Here is a 20855-nt window from a genome sequence, read left to right as displayed (position 1 = left end):
GCTCTACGTCAACACACCTTCAGGGGCATAGAGATACATTCAATTGGCAGTCTAGATAGCATCTGTGTGTTGTTTTACATGCATAAAACCTCTCTTAGCAAGTGAGAGTATAGTGAATGGTGTCTGTGAGTATTGACGTTTTTGGGGCCATGAAGGACATTACAGGAAGCTGAGGACATCCCTGTATACTTCTATACTGTATGTATACATCTGAGTTGAGGCAGATTTGGACCCGAAACTCTCTGATGAAACAGTCCGCTACACATTTCCCAATTGGGACAATGAATGATTGACTACCCCTCCAACTCCCATTAAACAGTTAGTCTTAGGCCCTAGTCCTCCCTGCCTCTCCCTGTTTGCCTGCGAGAGACAAAGCTCCTTCTGTCTCGCCTCCACATTGCTTCCATTATTATATTGGAGCGTTCTAGCTCACCTCACCGCAGGCACCACCTCACTGATCACAGCTCGCCATGGCATCATTATCAATCAGCAGACAGATCCTTGCACTCGGCATCCACTCATCCCTCATGACCTCATTTGCAGAGGGGAATTTGCCACGTGTTAATAAGTCATCTTGACTGCTCCGCTTGATTATCGCTGTCATTAGTTTAATTATCTTCATATCTGCCCCCCGATATGATGGAGTTTCCTTTACAATCATTTATAAATGCCGCATTTGACGCTTTAATGCCGGCATTTAAACTGAGGCGGGGCCCACTAATTGTGTAATGTTGTGGAGCCAATACAGTCAGGTGACCAAGAGGAAAGCTAAAGTGAACCAGTTCTATGATAAAGTACTGAGAGGTTGCTATTGGCCCAGAGTCCTTGAGACCTCTCCTTTCTGTGGCACTGCATGCTACCTCCCTCTCCGAACCGGCGTTTCCCAAGACGGATGGCATGCCCGAAGAGCAGCGAGGTGATTGATAGCTGCAGAAATTGGGTTACATTTGGCCTGGTGCCGTCTGTAAACTCTTAACGCCGATGATTCATAGGAAAGTTGTAAAGTGCACCATTATAGCCCCTCGTGGAGGGAGCAGGTGTGGAGCGCTGGGCGATTCAGGTATACCAGGCCGGCAGGGAATGAGAGGAATGGGTGTCCTAGTTCCCATACAGCTGTGACTTGGAAACCAGCATACACTGGTCTCCGTTAATGGAACCAGTATAGGCTAGTACAATCAGGTTAGGTTTGGTTTATTTACGTTCTGATAACACTGTGTATAAATTAATCCATACTATATATACATTCAGTCCTCTATTGACTATTACCACAGTCTATTCATGTCTCTCTGAATTACAGGAGCTGGAAGAGACAGAGGAGCTGGACATCCAACTGAAGGTGTTCAACGAGAACAAGGAGGAGGACTCCATTGAGCTCTCCCATCGCCTCGATGACATCCGCGCCGAGATGGAATATCCTTTTGTCTGCCCGTGCTGCTGCACCGGCCATGGAAAAGGGCTGCTGGAAATGAGTATATTGTGGGGGCCTTGCCAGGCTTACAGGTTTAAAGCCGGCATGGTCGGGTTCATTAGAGAAGGATTTGAGGAACTATAGTGCAATAAAAGTTTTAGTGCGGTTGTTTTGGCTGGCACACAGAGGTCCATCTTCAGTAACCTCTTTGTTTTGTCTCGTTAATCACGCCTGTGTCCAATTGAGCAAGTACTTTACCTTTCTCCCGCTCCCTTTTAGCTAGATATGACAAGTTGGTGTCTCCAAGTCGACCCTCTATGTCCGCTCAACTGGAAACTTTTTGAGTGGTTAATAAAGTGAGCCCTAATTGGGTCTCGAGTTTAAGACTTGTTTTAAAGCATTCTTGGCTAGGTGCCTAAATAATTCAAGCAGCTTCTCTAAGGGCATTTGGATGTGTGAAACGCTGACATGGTAGGCAGACACTGTTATACAGATGTTCTCACTGCTAACCTTTGTCTCCCCAAATCTCACAGTGCTCGAAAATCTGCCACTGAGTGCTGCGCTGAGTGACAGTTACTGTTGACGCTCTGAGAGAAAGAAAGGAAAAGAATATAAAAAAAACCACACCTGGATTAATGATATGCTTGAGCAGGTTCACAAATGAGAGGGCCCAATGTTTGTTTCCAAGGACAACGTGATGTTAATCTGTGCTATCTCTAGTCTCTGACACACACAAACATGCACACATACACACACACACAAGTAGCTTGTAGCTTGTTTTCCCTGCCTCATGAATACTAACACTGAGAGGCACGTCTCCTCTGTGTCCAGCCCAGGTCTGGCTGCTGAGGATGTGACTTCAGGCCACTAATGAATATTAATGATGGTGTGAAATAGTGATTGATTGACCCTACCACTGACTAGTCCACATCTCACCTCCACTGCTGCTCATGTTTATTCACGCTCCCCAGCTCCACAACATGAGTAGAAGTAAAATGTAGAGAGAGAAGAGAGATAGAGATTGAGAGAGAGAGAAATGTGGGCCTTTGGATTTGCATTGTTCTGTAGGTAGAGCTTTTTTTCATGTTTGCTGCTTACTGATAGATGTAGCTGCTTGAACCGTTTCTTACTCATAGATGTAGCTGCTTGGATCCTTTCTTACTGATAGATGTAGCTGGTTGGACCCTTTCCCAGTCTGGGCTTCTACTCTACTAATGTCCCCCCTCAGATAGTGGTGTGGCGAGACCATAATTACATCTCACCGGTTTGGTAATTCTCATCGGCTTCTTCCAGGCTCATACAGGAGTGGGAAGCTATACTTCACAGAAGCCTGTATTTCCATTCCCTGCACTCGCCGAATTTGATATGGGAGAACTATTTTGATTACAGACGTGGCTGAAGTTAATAGGAAAATGTCAGACGGTGTTAAAAAGGATTGATTTGCACTGATGGCAGTGGATGGATCATGTGGTGTATGAAATAGTGGGAGCAGTTGTAGAGTATGGAGCAGTGTTCTGTCATTTTGGGTGTGTCATGTCTTTGCATTGGTTGTCAAGTGATGTTCTTTCACGCTTAAGTAACTTTTCAGAAGTGATCAATACTCAATTGTCATTCAACAGTCTTTTGAGACGATGAACTTAACAGTTTTCCATCGTAGCGGATATAATTTGCTTTAAACAACTTTGACGGGTCCACACAACTTTGACATGGCCTATTTATGTAGCTAAAAACCCCGAAACGAAGCTCGTCCAACCATGTCCTCTCCCCTTATCTGAGGAAGCCAGGCCCTTGGTCCTTCCTTTTAAGCCCTCTGGACTAAACAAGAACACAAATCAGATATCTTTATTTACTGCTGGGTGACCACAGACAAATGTGAATGAATGCAGAGCCACTGACTGTGAAAGTGTTTTAGCTCAGACAGTGTATAACGTCGCAGTCAGGACGTAAATATTTCAGCAGACATTGTTAAAACGCACACTTCATATTATGACGGCAATCAGTTTTTCATCCTTCCCAGCTTAACACTGCACTATTCCCCCTCACTCTATTCCCCTTGTTTTCTGCATGTGTGCACAGATTGAAAATAAGGCTGTTTTTATTTTTGTTTTATTACATGCTTTTCAAACAAGATGAATATCCACGGGAGGATCCTTTCTCAAGCAAACAGTTTTGTATAAGCCCCCTCAAGCTATTTATTTATCTAAATTCTTTACAGTTTTGGGACTGGGTTTGTTGTTAGTTCGAAGAAGATCAAATGTAATCTTGCTATAGATAAAAATTAAATGTGAATATTCCTCGTAAACACAGATGATATACAATATTCTGTAATGTGATATTATTCTGAAATCCCACTTGGATATTATGTTTAAACACATGCACATCTCAAGAGAAATAACTTTTTCCTTGATTTGAACATTGCTCCCTTTGGTTTCAATTCCATACAAATCAACTGTGAGATGTTGTGCCAAGCGCTCCATTTTGCAGCCTCTGACAGTTCTTGATCTGAAACAAATAGCCACCAATCCAACTCAGAGAAATGGACATCATGAAATTAAAAATACACCACAGACAGTGATTTCTTATCTGATTCAACAACTATTTTAGACATCACAAGCCATTGCGTGCGCTCCTTGGGGAGACATATAATCAGTACCTTTAGTTTAATAACACATATTTTCACTTCGACGGACAAGGCACAATCTGAGGCAATATTTTCCACAGTGACTGATCCCCTTTTCATGATTCTGCCTAAATATTCAAACCCATTGGAGTTTTCATGTGATTAATGTCCTCCTCCTTGAAAGGCGCAGAGTGGAACACAGGGACTGTTCTTTATTGCCAAATCCCCTCCTAAAGTTAGCTGTTTACTCTGCCGCTCCCGAGAGGGAAAACAAATGTGAGGAATCGTCGCAGTGTTTGCTTGTGCACAATGACACCTGTCTGAGTACTAGATCGAGATGGGTAAACAAACACTGTGATTTGAGGATCTATTGACATTATTCTGATGGATTTTAGAATGCACTGCCACTGTCACTATATTATTAGTTTGACATATAAGCACATATTTAAGCACTCCTTCATCCCCATGTCCATCTAATACCTAAACAGCAATAGGTAAAGCTGAGCTGTGTTTATATGCCACTGACAGAATAAGGGAATGTGAAAAGTATTATGTATGTGGCTATATGAGAAGTGTTCAAATCAAACTGTATTGGTCACATACACATATTTAGCAGATGTTATTTTGGGTGTAGGGAAATGCTTGTTACAATGTGTATAATATGTGTGAATGTGCTTTTCCCCTTGGGGACATTAAAGTTAATCCTATCCTATATGAGGAAAGGTAGTGAAAGGTTATAAGGGACTTGGTTAGAGAGGGCACATGAATTGTAAATGTTTTGCCTGCTTTAAATCCGCTAGTCTGTCATAGTAGCCTACTGCTATTGCAAGCTGTTTTCTCTCAACTGTTTGCTCTACAAGCTACACTGCCATGACATTATATACCTTAACCCCCTTCTCACTGATATGGGTGAGGTGTACCATCTCCTGTCCAATATGGTGAAAGACACAGGGTCGGAGACCTACTTCCTGTCCATCCTACAGCACCTCCTGCTCATCAGGAACGACTACTACATCAGGTGAGTTCTGCCCACAAGCAGCCACATCCCTTCTCACTGCCTTCAGAGGAAGACTGCATTTCCACAAGACTGTTCTTGAGAAAAGCATAAGGCTGAAATGTCGACATTAAACAGTCTCTACTCTATTCACACTTCTTGTTTTCTTTTTCAATAGTATGTAGCCCCTATAAGGCATACACTTTACTGTGTAGCGCTGCTGCGCTAATGCTGCATTATCAATGCAGAAACCTCAAGGATGTCCTCTCCTTGACACCGCATTCGAGTAAGGTCAGATAACGAAACGCGCCTGACCCCTGTCGATAGCAGTGTGCCACAACCCTTGTACAACTACAGTACTTCCTATAGCGAGTGCTATTCTCAAAGCCTTGCCATCTCCCATCTCCCAGGGGAAGGGATGTAAGCATTCAACATGAAAGATTCACATGTCCATTTTCTCCTCTCAGGGCGTCTCTCTCTCTCTCTCTCTCTCTCTGTCTCTTCTCTCGGTATCAGAGCAGATCTAATATTCTGTACTTTTGAACAATTAAGTTATTATTCAAATGACGGCCCGGCTCTGGATCCCGCCTCGGCAGTGTAAATGTGTCAATCACAGGAAAAAAGAGGGAGACAGTGACGGCTCCTCTGATGGCAATGACAGTGATCAATTCACTGCTGTGTCAGACTTTTCGCAGAAATAAAATATTTAACAAAAAATTGAGAGAAGACAAGAGGAATTTACCATAGACAAGTTGCTGCTCACTCGGCTGGTATAAATAATGCATTCCTCATCTTGGTGGAGAAAGTGAGAAATAGAAAACACATTAAGTAGCTAGTGCAGCACAGTACCTCAGCACTCCTCTCTGTGTCTTTCCCCCACTACTGACGCCAATGCTCTTCACCACCGACAGTAAAAAAAGGATCACTACAAATGCTAATTAAAAATGGATGTACTTATTAAAGATATGCTTTTAAAAATACATTTCCCACCACTCTCCCTCCTTCCCTACTCCATGAGCAAGACATAATTCCACATACATCACCGGGCTTTGCGAGGTGCGGTCGGTCTGACGCAATGTTCTATATCCAGCTCAGGCCTCAATTCATCATCAATACATCATTTTTCGGCCACTTTGAACCAGCATATCTTTTTATGTTTCAGATTAAATTGGCTGATTGGGAAATGGTAGGTCTTTAATTTTAGATTAAAGGGAGACCTTAAGATCATTTTTGGCTTTGATTACCGTATCTCTATTGGGATCCGGGGAGGAGGAAGTGGGCCACTCGCAGTCGCTGTCAGGCCAAATCAGGTGATGGAGCAAAACATGTCCATAGGTGTATGCAATGGCTTCCTGATCAAAGGGACGCATAACATGCCTATGCCAATATTCCAGCAGAACGGGGACTTTGGTTTCAAAGGTGCTATGTTTTATACATTTTAAACAGGACAGCCATGTACCCTGTTTCAACAGGACAGCCATGTACCCTGTTTCAACAAGACAGCCATGTACCCTGTTTCAACAGGACAGCCATGTACCCTGTTTCAACAAGACAGCCATGTACCCTGTTTCAACAAGACAGCCATGTACCCTGTTTCAACAAGACAGCCATGTACCCTGTTTCAACAGGACTGCCATGTACCCCGTTTCAACAAGACAGCCATGTACCCTGTTTCAACAGGACAGCCATGTACCCTGTTTCAACAGGACATCCATGTACCCTGTTTCAACAGGACATCCATATACCCTGTTTCAACAGGACATCCATATACCCTGTTTCAACAGGACATCCATATACCCTGTTTCAACAGGACAGCCATGTTTCAACCCTCTGATGAACTTCAGGTTCAAAACACAGGGCAGACATCTTGACAATACTTGTGTGTTAATTTTGGAGGAGCACCTCTCGAAGCCATCACCAATTGTCGCATCAACAATTCCTCTTCCCGTCCTCGGAGGGTGAAGGGGGGGGGGCTTGTTTTATTTTCGATAATTAATCTGCGAGTGCCATGCTTAATGAATGGGAGCAAACCCCTGCTAAATATAGAGCAGATCTCCTATTTTGGAGCAGAGCGATATGGGGATTACACTGGTTATGTGGAGCAGGGCTGGACCAGGGACTGCGAGGGGAGTTTGTGCTGCTGCTAGAAGCCAAATGTCATGTGGAGGGGGAAGGTGCCAGAGTGAAGGAGTGAAGGATGATGCTGGGGACATATGTTGGCTTCTGGAGCCCAGCCTTGCCCAGGCTCTGGTGGGGCCTGACAGTTCTGGGTCACTCGCTCGCTCCTTCCCATTCTCAGTTATATCGGTGGTAGTGGCAGAAAGGAGCGGGGGATGCTGGGAAAATAGGGAGGCTTATTGAGATAATAATGTGGTCTACATCGGTGACAGTCATAAAACGGGTTGCCGCGGTGCTAAGCCACACAGGGGCGACGTGCACTCGCTCGATCTCGTGATGAGTGGGGGAATCCAGTTGTAGGAACAAAACATCTGCCATTTCATGCTTACAAAAACGGTTTTACTTGTTTTGGTTCTTATAATATCTGTTTACAGTATGATAAGACCTGCCCACATTTTAGAGGGAACACTGATTTACTCCTTGTCATCACAAATAAAGCCCCACATACAGTGGGGGAAAAAAGTCAACTATGACAGACAAATTGAGAATGTTTTTCTCCAGAAAATCACATTGTAGGATTTTTAATGAATTTATTTGCAAATTATGGTGGAAAATAAGTATTTGGTCACCTACAAACAAGCAAGATTTCTGGCTCTCACAGACCTGTAACTTCTTCTTTAAGAGGCTCCTCTGTCCTCCACTCGTTACCTGTATTAATGGCACCTGTTTGAACTTGTTATCAGTATAAAAGACACCTGTCCACAACCTCAAACAGTCACACTCCAAACTCCACTATGGCCAAGACCAAAGAGCTGTCAAAGGACACCAGAAACAAAATTGTAGACCTGCACCAGGCTGACAAGACTGAATCTGCAATAGGTAAGCAGCTTGGTTTGAAGAAATCAACTGTGGGAGCAATTATTAGGAAATGGAAGACATACAAGACCACTGATAATCTCCCTCGATCTGGGGCTCCACGCAAGATCTCACCCCGTGGGATTAAAATGATCACAAGAACGGTGAGCAAAAATCCCAGAACCACACGGGGGGACCTAGTGAATGACCTGCAGAGAGCTGGGACCAAAGTAACAAAGCCTACCATCAGTAACACACTACGCCGCCAGGGACTCAAATCCTGCAGTGCCAGATGTGTCCCCCTGCTCAAGCCAGTACATGTCCAGGCCCGTCTGAAGTTTGCTAGAGTGCATTTGGATGATCCAGAAGAGGATTGGGAGAATGTCATATGGTCAGATGAAACCAAAATATAACTGTTTTTCTGCAAAGGGACCAGGACGACTGATCCGTGTAAAGGAAAGAATGAATGGGGCCATGTATCGTGAGATTTTGAGTGAAAACCTCCTTCCATCAGCAAGGGCATTGAAAATGAAATGTGGCTGGGTCTTTCAGCATGACAATGATCCCAAACACACCGCCCGGGCAACGAAGGAGTGGCTTCGTAAGAAGCATTTCAAGGTCCTGGAGTGGCCTAGCCAGTCTCCAGATCTCAACCCCATAGAAAATCTTTGGAGGGAGTTGAAAGTCTGTGTTGCCCAGCGACAGCCCCAAAACATCACTGCTCTAGAGGAGATCTGCATGGAGGAATGGGCCAAAATACCAGCAACAGTGTGTGAAAACCTTGTGAAGACTTACAGAAAACGTTTGACCTGTGTCATTGCCAACAAAGGGTATATAACAAAGTATTGAGAAACTTTTGTTATTAACCAAATACTTATTTTCCACCATAATTTGCAAATAAATTCATAAAAAATCCTACAATGTGATTTTCTGGAGAAAAAAAATCTCATTTTGTCTGTCATAGTTGACGTGTACCTATGATGAAAATTACAGGCCTCTCTCATCTTTTTAAGTGGGAGAACTTGCACAATTGGTGGCTGACTAAATACTTTTTTTCCCCACTGTATAAGATGTACAGTATAGTTTAAGCAGAAATCCAATAATTTACATGTTTGGTCAATATGCACTCGTATGTGTAGTATCCCCATGCATGTTCAGAGCTCTCCACATCTTTTGTTTATTAAAGTGATCTCTCTGAAATTAAATGCGTTCCCAACATATCCAGCCTATTTGGTTCACGATCTTTCAGCGGTCAAAGCAATGAATCTATTTGAGCCACAATGCTCTTACCTCCTACTCCCCTTTCCAAAGGCAGTAAAACAAGAGCAGGACTTTGAAACAAGCTTTGATTTCCTTATCTGCATCGGAGCCATGTTATGATCTCAGCCTTCTGAGCCTCCCCGCCACGCACCCTGAGTATCAGTTAGCAGCATGGCGCCTGACCACAGAGGCCAGGAGGAAATTAAAGCACAGCAAATCTGCCTAATAAAGGCCTCCCTCAGAAAACATATGAGTGTACATGAGGACCGGCTGGCAGCTGTGCCTAACCTCTTCACCCACAGTGTGTTTTGGAGGCTTCTCACATAGTCACAGTACAAAATTATTCTCTATATGCCATATATAGGAGCGGTTTTCAGTTCCAATTCTCCATTAATGGCAATTTATTTTGTCCAGGACTAGGTTTAACCTATTCACGGGAATCCTCCCCATATAATCTATGGTAGTTATTATCATATATGCATGGATTGTATTTTTTGTTAAACGTACAGAATAATACATACAGCATTTCCACCGGGTGTCACTCAGCACCACTTTAATTAAACAAACTCCAGGTAATTGTCCAATTAAGTGATTTGTAAAACTTTTGAGACTTGGTAGAGTATAGGTTATACTTGTACACTGCATTCACATATTTTTTAGTGTCACACTAATCATTCCTTTCCATGCTGTTCCATACTGCCCTGAGGAAGTAATCCTAATATGTTGGAATAGGCATCATACAGTACTGTAAGTTTGATATAACTGGCAATAACTCCTCGTAACCTGGAAAGATTCACATTAATTCTGTTAATCCCGGATTTAACTAGCATTGTCCGGGAGCAAGTGATAACTGTACCTATAGTGTGGATATGAGCCGAGCGACAGTTCCTCAAAAACGGTCCCCATCATAAAAATTCAGCCTCCATTTGGTCAAGTGGGGGGTATTTCTGGTGTGAAAATTGTATTTCTGCTGGCACCATTCAAGGTCATGCTTGGAACATCAATATTTGTCACTACGGGGCTCATCTTAAGTTGGCATTTTATTTGCTAAACGTCACTTGCAATTAAAGTTGATAATATAACTGGGGAAAGGTCACCCGCCAACTTGTGTGGTGCGAACAGGAGTCCCCGGCCGACTCAGACACCGCCCGCCGCCACCCGAGACCCCATCGTTCTGTCACCCTCCCAAAACATGCGACATGTTCTCCATGCCATTGTGCTTTTAATTACACATATTACACTGATTAGATTTGCATTTCAGGTTCATGGGCGCCCTTAATTGACAAAGATGATTGCAAATTAGGCGAGCGGGCATCGTGACGGCCGGCTGCACTCCCCGTTTGTCACCTTGAATAGTCACGCCGCTCCGAGTTCCACGTCACCGAGATTAATCTAGCGATTTCACGATCAGCATAAAAGAATGTGATCAAATTTAATTCAGATTTTTTTTGGGGGGGGCATTCTGTGACCTCTAGGTTGGCTAAGGTGATATTCTGTGGAGAATTAGGGCTGTGTACGTTTGTGTCACTCTTGTTCTTGATGTCTGTGCTAACTCTGTTGTGTTCTGCTCACTGCTCTCCCAGGCCCCAGTACTACAAGGTAATAGAGGAATGTGTGTCTCAGGTGGTCCTCCATCGCAGCGGGATGGACCCAGACTTTGGATACAGAGAGAGACTGGATGTAGACTTCACCCACCTCATCGGTAGGTCTGCCAGAGCTCTGTCTTTCCTCTGACATTTAAAAGGGTGAATTTGCAGCCGGTTGAAATTATGTCATCATGAACACATTTGAAACAGTTTCTGGTTTCTGGTTAGAATTACATAATTTCAAACAGTTTTGCCTCCTAGGTCACCCTAACCTACATACTGTACAGACAGAACGAAAACAAGTAAAAAAAATAGCTTGAATCAATATCTATGTTTTTTTTATACTAGTCTTGTTATTCATATTTTGTCTCCTAATCGGTCTAAATCATCCTCACATATTTTTCTGTTGTACTACGGACAGCAGGATGTGGGTGTTGCTAAAATTTTTGCAATATCCCTCTCATTATTATGTATCCCCATTTCCCCCCCGAGAGCCTTCCCAGGAAAACCTGCAGCCACTTGACATGTATAGGAAAAGGTAGTCTAATTATGAATAAATAATGCATTACTTGTTAGGTGGGACTGTGGCACATCATGTCTCATCATAAGCACATGGAGATTTCACAGCGTTTTCATTCTGCCGAGGACATTCATCAGTCGAGTTTCATGAATCCTAGAGGAAACAAGGTCTATTTGCCCCAAATTAGATATGCAGTCATTAATTTCCTTCAAATAGAGACAGATTAATGAAATAACTGAGTGTTTTAATTTTTGAATTTTTGTTATTCTGTTAGTATCACTAACAGTTCTGTGGCATCTTGCCAACAAAGTCTCATTAAAAGTTTCCAAGCCCCTCCGTTATTTTCTCACTGTGCTGTAATGAGTTGAAAACAAATGTTTCTGGGTTTTAAAAAAATAATTACATCAGCAAACCTGCCGAACAGAATACAAATATCCCGGGGGATATGTCAAGAAGAGAATGAGCCTTTCCCCGCCCTTTCTACGCTCATTCCCTCTCTGTCTCTCTGATGTAATATTCATTTTAGGTTTGATCTGGAATCTTAACAATATACAGTGTAATTGAGAGAATCAAAGTCACTTCATGGTTGCTTACTGTCGTTGCTGCTGTCTGCCTCCTTTTGTCTTACAGATCAGTGCGTGGATAAAGCCAAAGTGGATGAGAGCGAACTGAAGGCTGCTGAGTTCTCCAAAAAGGTGAGGTATTATTCATCATTCCCCTCAACGCCATTGGTATGCCACCACCACACTCCCATCAGAAATGTTTTCCCGCCCAGAGCTCCTGGTCCAGCTATTGATTCTGGGCCCTGATCAATAGCTGGTGAAATAGTTCAACAAACTCTCTCAGATATGTTTTCGGAATTAAGTTTTAAAGTAAAAGCTACAGTGTTGAGGAACTCCTGAAGCTTTTAGATACTTTTTTTTTTTTTTTTACATTTTAGTAATTTAGCAGACACTCTTATCCAGAGCGACTTACAGTTAGTGAGTGCATAATTATTTTTTTCTTCATACTAGTCCCCCGTGGTAATCGAACCCACAACGCAGGCGTTGCAAGCGCCATGCTCTACCAACTGAGCTACATGGGTTCAGTAGTTTATTAAGCATCCACACCTACTTTATTAAGCATCCACACTGATCTTCAAAGATAGGGAAAATACACTTCATGCACTTTATTTTTTATGTAATGATAGACAGTACAATCACTTTACACTATATATTTGAAACCGAGCACCTCAATTCGGTCTTATGTAGCAACATTTCACATTACTGTCTCTGGTAAACACACACTATATCAAATAAAATCCAAGTTTATTTGTCACATGCACAGGATACAGAAGGAGCAAACGGTACAGTGAAATGGTTACTTGTATAGTAGAAATATCTTGTCTAAATTGATGGGTCATGTGAAAGAAATGCTATAACCAACCCCCAGCCACATCTAGCTAAGTGGATGGGTCACTATTGTCTAGACATGTACGCATGTTCATGAAAAACAATAGATGGCCGTAATCATCCATAGACACACCTAACTTGATGGGTCATGTAATCATCTGGCGAAGTGTCAGATGTCTTTTGTTTAGACATGTAGCTAGCTAGCTAGCTAAACAATGAACCTGCATAATCCCAACTCGTACTACTACCAATACAAACATTGTCATAGCTGTAGTATGAATCTGCAGGTAGCTAAAGAGCAACTGTAACCAACTAGGTTCAATGTTAGCTAGCTAACATTAGGCTATAATTAGCAATGCAAATTAATTTCTGATTCAAATAATATTACTACACAGATCATACACGTAACGTTAGCTAGCAAGCCAGCAAGCTAACGTTTGCTAGCTAGCTAACAGTACACTTTAACTTGCAATGAAAACGACTTTCTGACAAAATAAGAAACTTATAATATCTGAAAATGTAGCTAGACTCTTACCCGTATACATGGATGAACACTTCATGGCAGACTGGAACCATTTAACTTTGTTATGTTTGTAGCTACATCTTGTTTGGCCAGCGTTGTGTCAAGTCACTCCAGTTCACACTGACTGTGACGTGTGCAGAAAGTAGCCCATCACTTTTTCCAACTGATCTGTCGATAGCGCCTGCTAAATTCAGGGCATCAATGTTGTTGAGAAAAGTAGCCAAACTTTTGTAGTTCTCGATGGCTAACGTTATATCTTTAAAGAACGGCACAGTAGAAACGACTATCAACACGTACTGACTAGCTCACGTTATAGACTGAAGCATGCTACATGGCAGACCAATCGAAACTCATCTCCCGGCATGTCCAGCCCATCCATTATCTCAGCCAATCTTGGCTAGTGGGAAGGTTCTTGTCTTTTTCCGTGACTAAACCAACTAGGCTCGTAATTTAACGATTATATTTGTATTTATGGATGGAATACAAGTTTGTTATTAAAACACATGAAAGTTCACATATTCCAGAAGGCATTTCTGCCACAAAACACATTTTGATAAAACAAATGTTGAAGTTCAAATGCCTCCTGTGAAGTAGTGATGCGCGATATACGCCTAGTTTCCTGAAACGAGTCACATTTTTCAGTACACCACCAGTACTGTGAGTCACTGGTCCTTCCAGCAAAATCCTCCAGAAGTGTTTTGGTGCATGTGACTCAGACCTTAAAGGCATGGTACTCAAGTTTGAACCCTAAAGGCATGGTACTCAAGTTTGAACCAGTCCCTAAAGGCATGGTACTCAAGTTTGAACCAGTCCCTAAAGGCATGGTACTCAAGTTTGAACCAGTCCCTAAAGGCATGGTACTCAAGTTTGAACCAGTCCCTAAAGGCATGGTACTCAAGTTTGAGCCAGTCCCTGAAGGCATGGTACTCTAGTTTGAACCAGTCTGTAAAGGCATGGAACTGTATCACCATGCCGCAGATGCCCCCACAGTCCCCCCGCAATACCCCTGCCTCTGTGTGGGGGACATCTGAGGTGTCCTGGGTGTGAGTGGAATGAGAGCAGTGTCCCCCCCCCCCCTGCGGCGACAGTAAAAACATTGTCCTGACACAGGTTGCTTTCCCACAAAGGTTAGGTCCGTCACCAACACATGAAAGCCAGACTCAAATCACAGCCAGAGGACGATGGGGTAGAGGCCACCAAAGGCCTATGAATAGAGGTGGGAGATGGGGGGCCTGGTAACTGTGCGAGACAGTGTGTGGGTGTGTTTCAGTGTGTGTTGACGTGCCCTGCAGTTGGCCGTTCACTTGAGACGCCCTGGTCCTGACCGGAGTGTGTGTTGTGTTGAATTGTTGCAGTTCGATGAAGAGTTCAGCGCCCGGCAGGAGGCCCAGGCCGAGTCCCAGAAGAAAGAGGAGAAAATCAAAGAGCTGGAAGGGCAGATCTGCAACCTGAAGACCCAGGTAATGGCCAGAAGAGAGAGGAGGGGGCATGCACACCCACTACTCCAGACTGCAGTCTGAAGCCACAAGCTCTCCATAGAGGTCTTGCACAGTGTCCATGTGTTCACAAATACATACATTGTCTGTACAACAGGTTTTTCCACATATTGTGTGAAATACATAGTCTCTACCACTGGAAAACCCAACCTCATTGCTTAATTCAATGTTCAAACCAGTATTGAGGAAGGCATAGGAAATAAAGGAAACACTAATAGAAGCCAACATTGGGGATAGCAGCCAACATTGATCACATCATATGATAGAAGGCATTTAGTTATTTCTCCAAAGCATGTTGGTCCAAGTTGACCTTTTACTGCAGTGGGCTAAATCAGGGTCACACAGAGTGTTTCTTGGTAGTCTTAAACAAATCTACTTTGAAACCAAATGATACACCTCACACACATGGTTATGGGCTTAAGAAAAAGAAGACACCAGTACAATGTCAGATATAGAGTTGAAATGTATTCAATTTTGAGTTTGTATCCCAATATTACACTTTATATACAGTGAGGGAAAAAAGTATTTGATCCCCTGCTGATTTTGTACGTTTGCCCACTGACAAATAAATGATCAGTCTATAATTTTAATGGTAGGTTTATTTGAACAGTGAGAGACAGAATAACAACAACAAAATCCAGAAAAATGCATGTCAAAAATGTTATAAATTGATTTGCATTTTAATGAGGGAAATAAGTATTTGACCCCCTCTCAATCAGAAAGATTTCTGGCTCCCAGGTGTCTTTTATACAGGTAACGAGTTGAGATTAGGAGCACACTCTTAAAGGGAGTGCTCCTAATCTCAGTTTGTTACCTGTATAAAAGACACCTGTCCACAGAAGCAATCAATCAATCAGATTCCAAACTCTCCACCATGGCCAAGACCAAAGAGCTCTCCAGGGATGTCAGGGACAAGATTGTAGACCTACACAAGGCTGGAATGGGCTACAAGACCATCGCCAAGCAGCTTGGTGAGAAGGTGACAACAGTTGGTGCGATTATTCGCAAATGGAAGAAACACAAAATAACTGTCAATCTCCCTCGGCCTGGGGCTCCATGCAAGATCTCACCTCGTGGAGTTGCAATGATCATGAGAACGGTGAGGAATCAGCCCAGAACTACACGGGAGGATCTTGTCAATGATTTCAAGGCAGCTGGGACCATAGTCACCAAGAAAACAATTTGTAACACACTATGCCGTGAAGGACTGAAATCCTGCAGCGCCCGCAAGGTCGCCCTGCTCAAGAAAGCACATGTACAGGCCCATCTGAAGTTTGCCAATGAACATCTGAATGATTCAGAGGAGAACTGGGTGAAAGTGTTGTGGTCAGATGAGACCAAAATCGAGCTCTTTGGCATCAACTCAACTGGCCGTGTTTGGAGGAGGAGGAATGCTGCCTATGACCCCAAAACACCATCCCCACCGTAAAACATGGAGGTAAAAACATTATGCTTTGGGGGTGTTTTTCTGCTAAGGGGACAGGACAACTTCACTGCATCAAAGGGACGATGGACGGCGCCATGTACCGTCAAATCTTGGGTGAGAACCTCCTTCCCTCAGCCAGGGCATTGAAAATGGGTTGTGGATGGGTATTCCAGCATGACAATGACCCAAAACACACGACCAAGGCAACAAAGGAGTGGCTCAAGAAGAAGCACATTAAGGTCCTGGAGTGGCCTAGCCAGTCTCCAGACCTTAATCCCATTGAAAATCTGTGGAGGGAGCTGAAGGTTCGAGATGCCAAACGTCAGCCTCGAAACCTTAATGTCTTGGAGAAGATCTGCAAAGAGGAGTGGGACAAAATCCCTCCTGAGATGTGTGCAAACCTGGTGACCAACTACAAGAAACGTCTGACCTCTGTGATTGCCAACAAGGGTTTTGCCACCAAGTACTAAGTCATGTTTTGCAGAGGGGTCAAATACTTATTTCCCTCATTAAAATGCAAATCAATTTATAACATTTTTGACATGCATTTTTCTGGATTTATTTGTTGTTATTCTGTCTCTCACTGTTCAAATAAACCTACCATTAAAATTATAGACTGATCATGTCTTTGTCAGTGGGCAAACGTACAAAATCAGCAGGGGATCAAATACCTTTTCCCCTCACTGTACATCACAAAAGACTGAAATATAACAAAACTGTTTGACATAGAAACACCGGATTTTCAGCGTTCAAAATATTTTGTTTATTAATTATGAAAACTTGACAAATATTAATAACATTCCACCCATGAGGCCACTAGAGGGCGATTTGGTCATTTGACTGCAGGAAAGGGGTCTACTCCGGTTGTGAGAAAAAATGACTTTGACTAATTTGGTCAAGTTGAAACCTTTCTACCCCAATCACAGATGCCAGACTGTAAGTGGGTATTTTCCAGCCATACGGGAGCCTTTGATTCAGTAAAGGGTTCATCTCCTTTTTAAGATGTAGGATTTGATATTGGGTGAATTGCTCCATGGTAGCCTGTTCCATGTAATTGTATTATCACAGAGATGGATTTCATTTTTTCTCTGGCCTTGGCATCCCCATATTTTCCCAGACAAAACCCCTCAAACCTAAGCACAGAAAATGACTGCTATTTCCTCCTTAACCCAATTTGAAACACTTCATTGTTGCCTTGGGACAAAAGGGCAGTTTGCTTCCCTGCTTACCGAATGTAATATAAACCAGCGCTGAAAGATGGTATGGCATCCAGTAGCTGAGATTGTTTTCCTCCAAACTAAATTCTGTGGCAGTTGCAAATGTCCGCGCTCCCCCATCCCATCCCTTTTCCGCACCTGCACATTTAGCTTTGTAGTGCGTCGCCGGGACTTTTCCCAAAGACAAGTCGCTGTCATTAAGGTCCCTGGCAGCCTCAGTGATAATTTATTCTCAGCATTAGCGTGAGGCTTGATCCTCTTCCTGGCTAGGCAGAGGCAAGTTTTTTTTTCTTTCTTCCCCGATTGCACTTAATTTGTGTATGGTCCTCACTCCCCCACTTCATCTGCCTGAGTGCCATGTCACCACTCGTTACCTTCTCTCTCGGCCAAACTCCTTCATCATTCACTAAGCACCCCAACGACTGCCCGCCCGCCGCATGCACTTATTCATGAGGCCAACATGGTGGCCGGCGCTCCTCCGCACCTCTATCTTTCTGCTCTCTATATTTCCATTTTTTTCTCTCTATCTGCTTTGTTGTCTCTCTCTCTCTCTCTTTTTTCTGACCCCTCTATCTTTCTCCTTCTCTCTCATTGCATCAGGCAGCGTCAGCCTCTGCTCACCTGCTTTCCCTGAGTGCTGCTTTTTAAGTACAGTTTTTCCAGGCTTTTCCCCCCTCCCCCTAACAGGCCCCGGTCTTTTGAAGCCAGTCTGTTTGTGTTGCATTAACAGGTAGTGTAGCAGAGTGAAGCCCCCGAGAGTCCGCTCCTTCTTTTCCTGCTGTCTCTGAAAGCGCCTTCAAAGGTTGCTGGAGCTTTGCACATCAACAGACATCTGCCTCAGCAGGGAAATATCTCATTCGCTCGGCGAGAGCACCCATGGATATGTCTGCGAGTTCTTCAAGTAACATCCTGCGGGTGTGTTGGTCTAAAAAGTGGTTCGATGTAAACATGTATGTTGTCACGTGCTGCATGGCAGGAATGCGCTCATGTTCAAATTGGTGCCTTTATGAAATGTGTAGTATAAGGTGATTTTTCGAAGGGTTTCTTCTATTGCTTTCACATTGGAGGCACAGAGAAAGACTGGTACCTTTTGAGTAGGAGCTTCCTCACTATGAACACTCTTGCTAAGAACAGACATCCGTCGTCAATATTATCTCTTTGGGCATACTGTAGGAGATGTGCCATAGCTCTCAAAATGTCCACTGCTTCATGACACAGATTATTTTGTTTATCTGGCAACACGTTATCAGGAGGTACACATTTTGCAATCACAGCAATATTTGGGTTGCGGTGCTGAAGTCTTGCAATGCAGCACATAATTGGAAATGGAAATGTAGGCGCTAACAAGATACTCCCATTTTAATAAGACAATTATTTGAATTATAATGTGTATCCTTCTTGATGATGATGTAGCCTACACAAAGACATACAGGCCTGTTTCTTCCCTTGAAAACGTAGTTTCTAGTCATCCTTTTTTAAAAGGGTTGAAACTGCAACAGATGAACACAGTGTTGTACAAAGCCATTATCTTCTGGAGTGCAGCACCTCTAAATCCATGCGAAGACACTACACTGAGATTGTTCATCAAAGCTGCTGTGGTGTTGCATCTGTCGCTTTATTGAATATGAATGAAGTGGGATCTCTGTTCACATGTCGTCGACAGAGCTCTCCGTGGAAATAAAAGCACACATCTCTCTGTCTCCTAGCCCCTGCTATTTCACCTTGTCTGTGAACCGACGGATTTAATGAGAGTCTGTCTCAGGGAGCTTCCACCTTTTGATGTGTCTGTTTGATTATCCCTGCGATCCGATCACAAGTTTCGCCTGTAAACATCGACAAAACGCAATGAAAACACATCAAATGGAACTAATCCACCTCCCACCCCTGCCAACCCCTACGAACCCACCTCAGCTCAGAGAGAACTGGGGATACGTTCGTAGAATTGAATGAGGGTGAGATTAATAATTTAGAGGTGCGGTAGATACCTTGGACCTGCTCTGTGCCATGCCATTAATGGGCTTCAATAACCTGGTGGTCATGTAGCTGAACCAGCATGGCCAGGAATGAGGTTGGAAGGCATAGTGGATCACTCTCTCCTCTCTGGCTCTGTCAGTCTACCTGCTGACCTCTCTTATTACCATATTGGACTGAGCTTGTAATGAAGGCAACAGGCCTCTCTATACAACCACCACTGCCATTTGTTTATGTCAGTACCTTCAATACCTTAGGTTTAATACATGAGTGTGTTGTGTATTGTACTAGTGTTATGTGCTTGAGTTCCATCAGTCGAAGCTTTGAGTCTAAGCTATGCTTGAGGGGTTAAAGTTCCATGCCATCCACTTATCCTGTGGTTACAGTTTTTAAAATAGAGGCCTTGAACTCTCCATAGTCCATAGTTAAGGATGGATTGTAAAATAAAATGTTTCCCATTTGCCTTAAAGATTGCACTTTAAGACCACATTCTAAACTCTGGTGAAATGGAAGTCCTTACTCATTCTCCTTTATAAAAGTTTCCATCTCCTTTTCCATTATACATGTTCAATATTTAATACTCCTCAGTCCACAGTAAGGCTGTTCTGCAGGAACGACTCCACATAAATATGTTTCACTACGCAGTTGAGTTTGTACCCATCTACGCAACAGCAATAAGACGTTAGAATGTGACTTTTTTTTCGCTCCTCTTTCATTGGCGAGGTCATATAGAGTGAAATATCAAAGCGGCAACAAAATCTTAGGGATAAAATCAATGCCTGTCGTATATATATCTGAGAGGGGAAAGTGGGGAATGCAATTTGCTACAACATATTTGAAGGTAGCATTCCAAAGGGGACCATTGAATGGGTTTTGAGGATACAAAAATAAATGTCATCCACTGTGTGATCAGTTTCATCTAGGCTCTGTAGATGACTAAATTACGTTATTTTCCATCTAATACAAAATGCACTTTTAAATGCTGAAAATTACTTTGCTTGTTTGAGGATGTGAAATAAATGTGATCTTAGTATTCCATGTGACAGGTAGTACAAATGCATCTTATAACCGTGTTTTAACTGGGAATTTCTCTGTCACTTACTCCTCTGCTTCACCTGTCTGTGCTTGGTGTTGACCTGTGTTCTCTGTTAACAAAAGTACTGGTGTTCCTCTTGTCTGTCTAGCTAACCACCCTCTCTCTGTGTGCCTCTCTGTTGCTCTCTGTGTCTGTGTGTACGTCTGGGTGTCTGTTGTGTGTTTGTGTGTCCGTCTGTCCAGTTAGCTAGCGAGGCAAACAAGCTCAAAGAGGCTCAGAAACTCGTCAGTGAAGCTGAGTACAAGGTGCAGGTGGGTGATCCCTTTGCATCCGTGCCCCTCCCTCCCTTTCTTTCGTCTGGCATGGTTGACTGGTATTGACTGCATATTGAGAAACCTCATCTTGCATCAAAAACTCATGAATCCCTCAAACTC

The 20855-nt window shown here is 43.2% G+C and overlaps 1 protein-coding gene across 3 annotated transcripts in view; it reads left to right on the top strand.

Annotated features, from left to right (window-relative positions):
• LOC121540695 (protein diaphanous homolog 2) overlaps positions 1-20855 on the top strand; it is a 677119-nt gene that overhangs the window by 196365 nt on the left and 459899 nt on the right. For all 3 annotated transcript variants that reach the window (XM_041849734.2, XM_041849750.2, XM_041849742.2), the window contains exons 12-16: positions 1298-1410; positions 4930-5046; positions 10839-10957; positions 11992-12056; positions 14631-14735. In XM_041849734.2, coding sequence (XP_041705668.1) covers positions 1298-1410; positions 4930-5046; positions 10839-10957; positions 11992-12056; positions 14631-14735 — 519 coding nt within the window. The remainder of the gene's footprint in view (positions 1-1297; positions 1411-4929; positions 5047-10838; positions 10958-11991; positions 12057-14630; positions 14736-20855) is intronic.

This window comes from Coregonus clupeaformis, chromosome 3 (assembly GCF_020615455.1).
Source record: "Coregonus clupeaformis isolate EN_2021a chromosome 3, ASM2061545v1, whole genome shotgun sequence".
Classification (NCBI taxonomy): Eukaryota; Metazoa; Chordata; class Actinopteri; order Salmoniformes; family Salmonidae; genus Coregonus; species Coregonus clupeaformis.
Note: the sequence above shows the minus strand (reverse complement) of the source record. Positions and strands in the feature narration are given on the sequence as shown.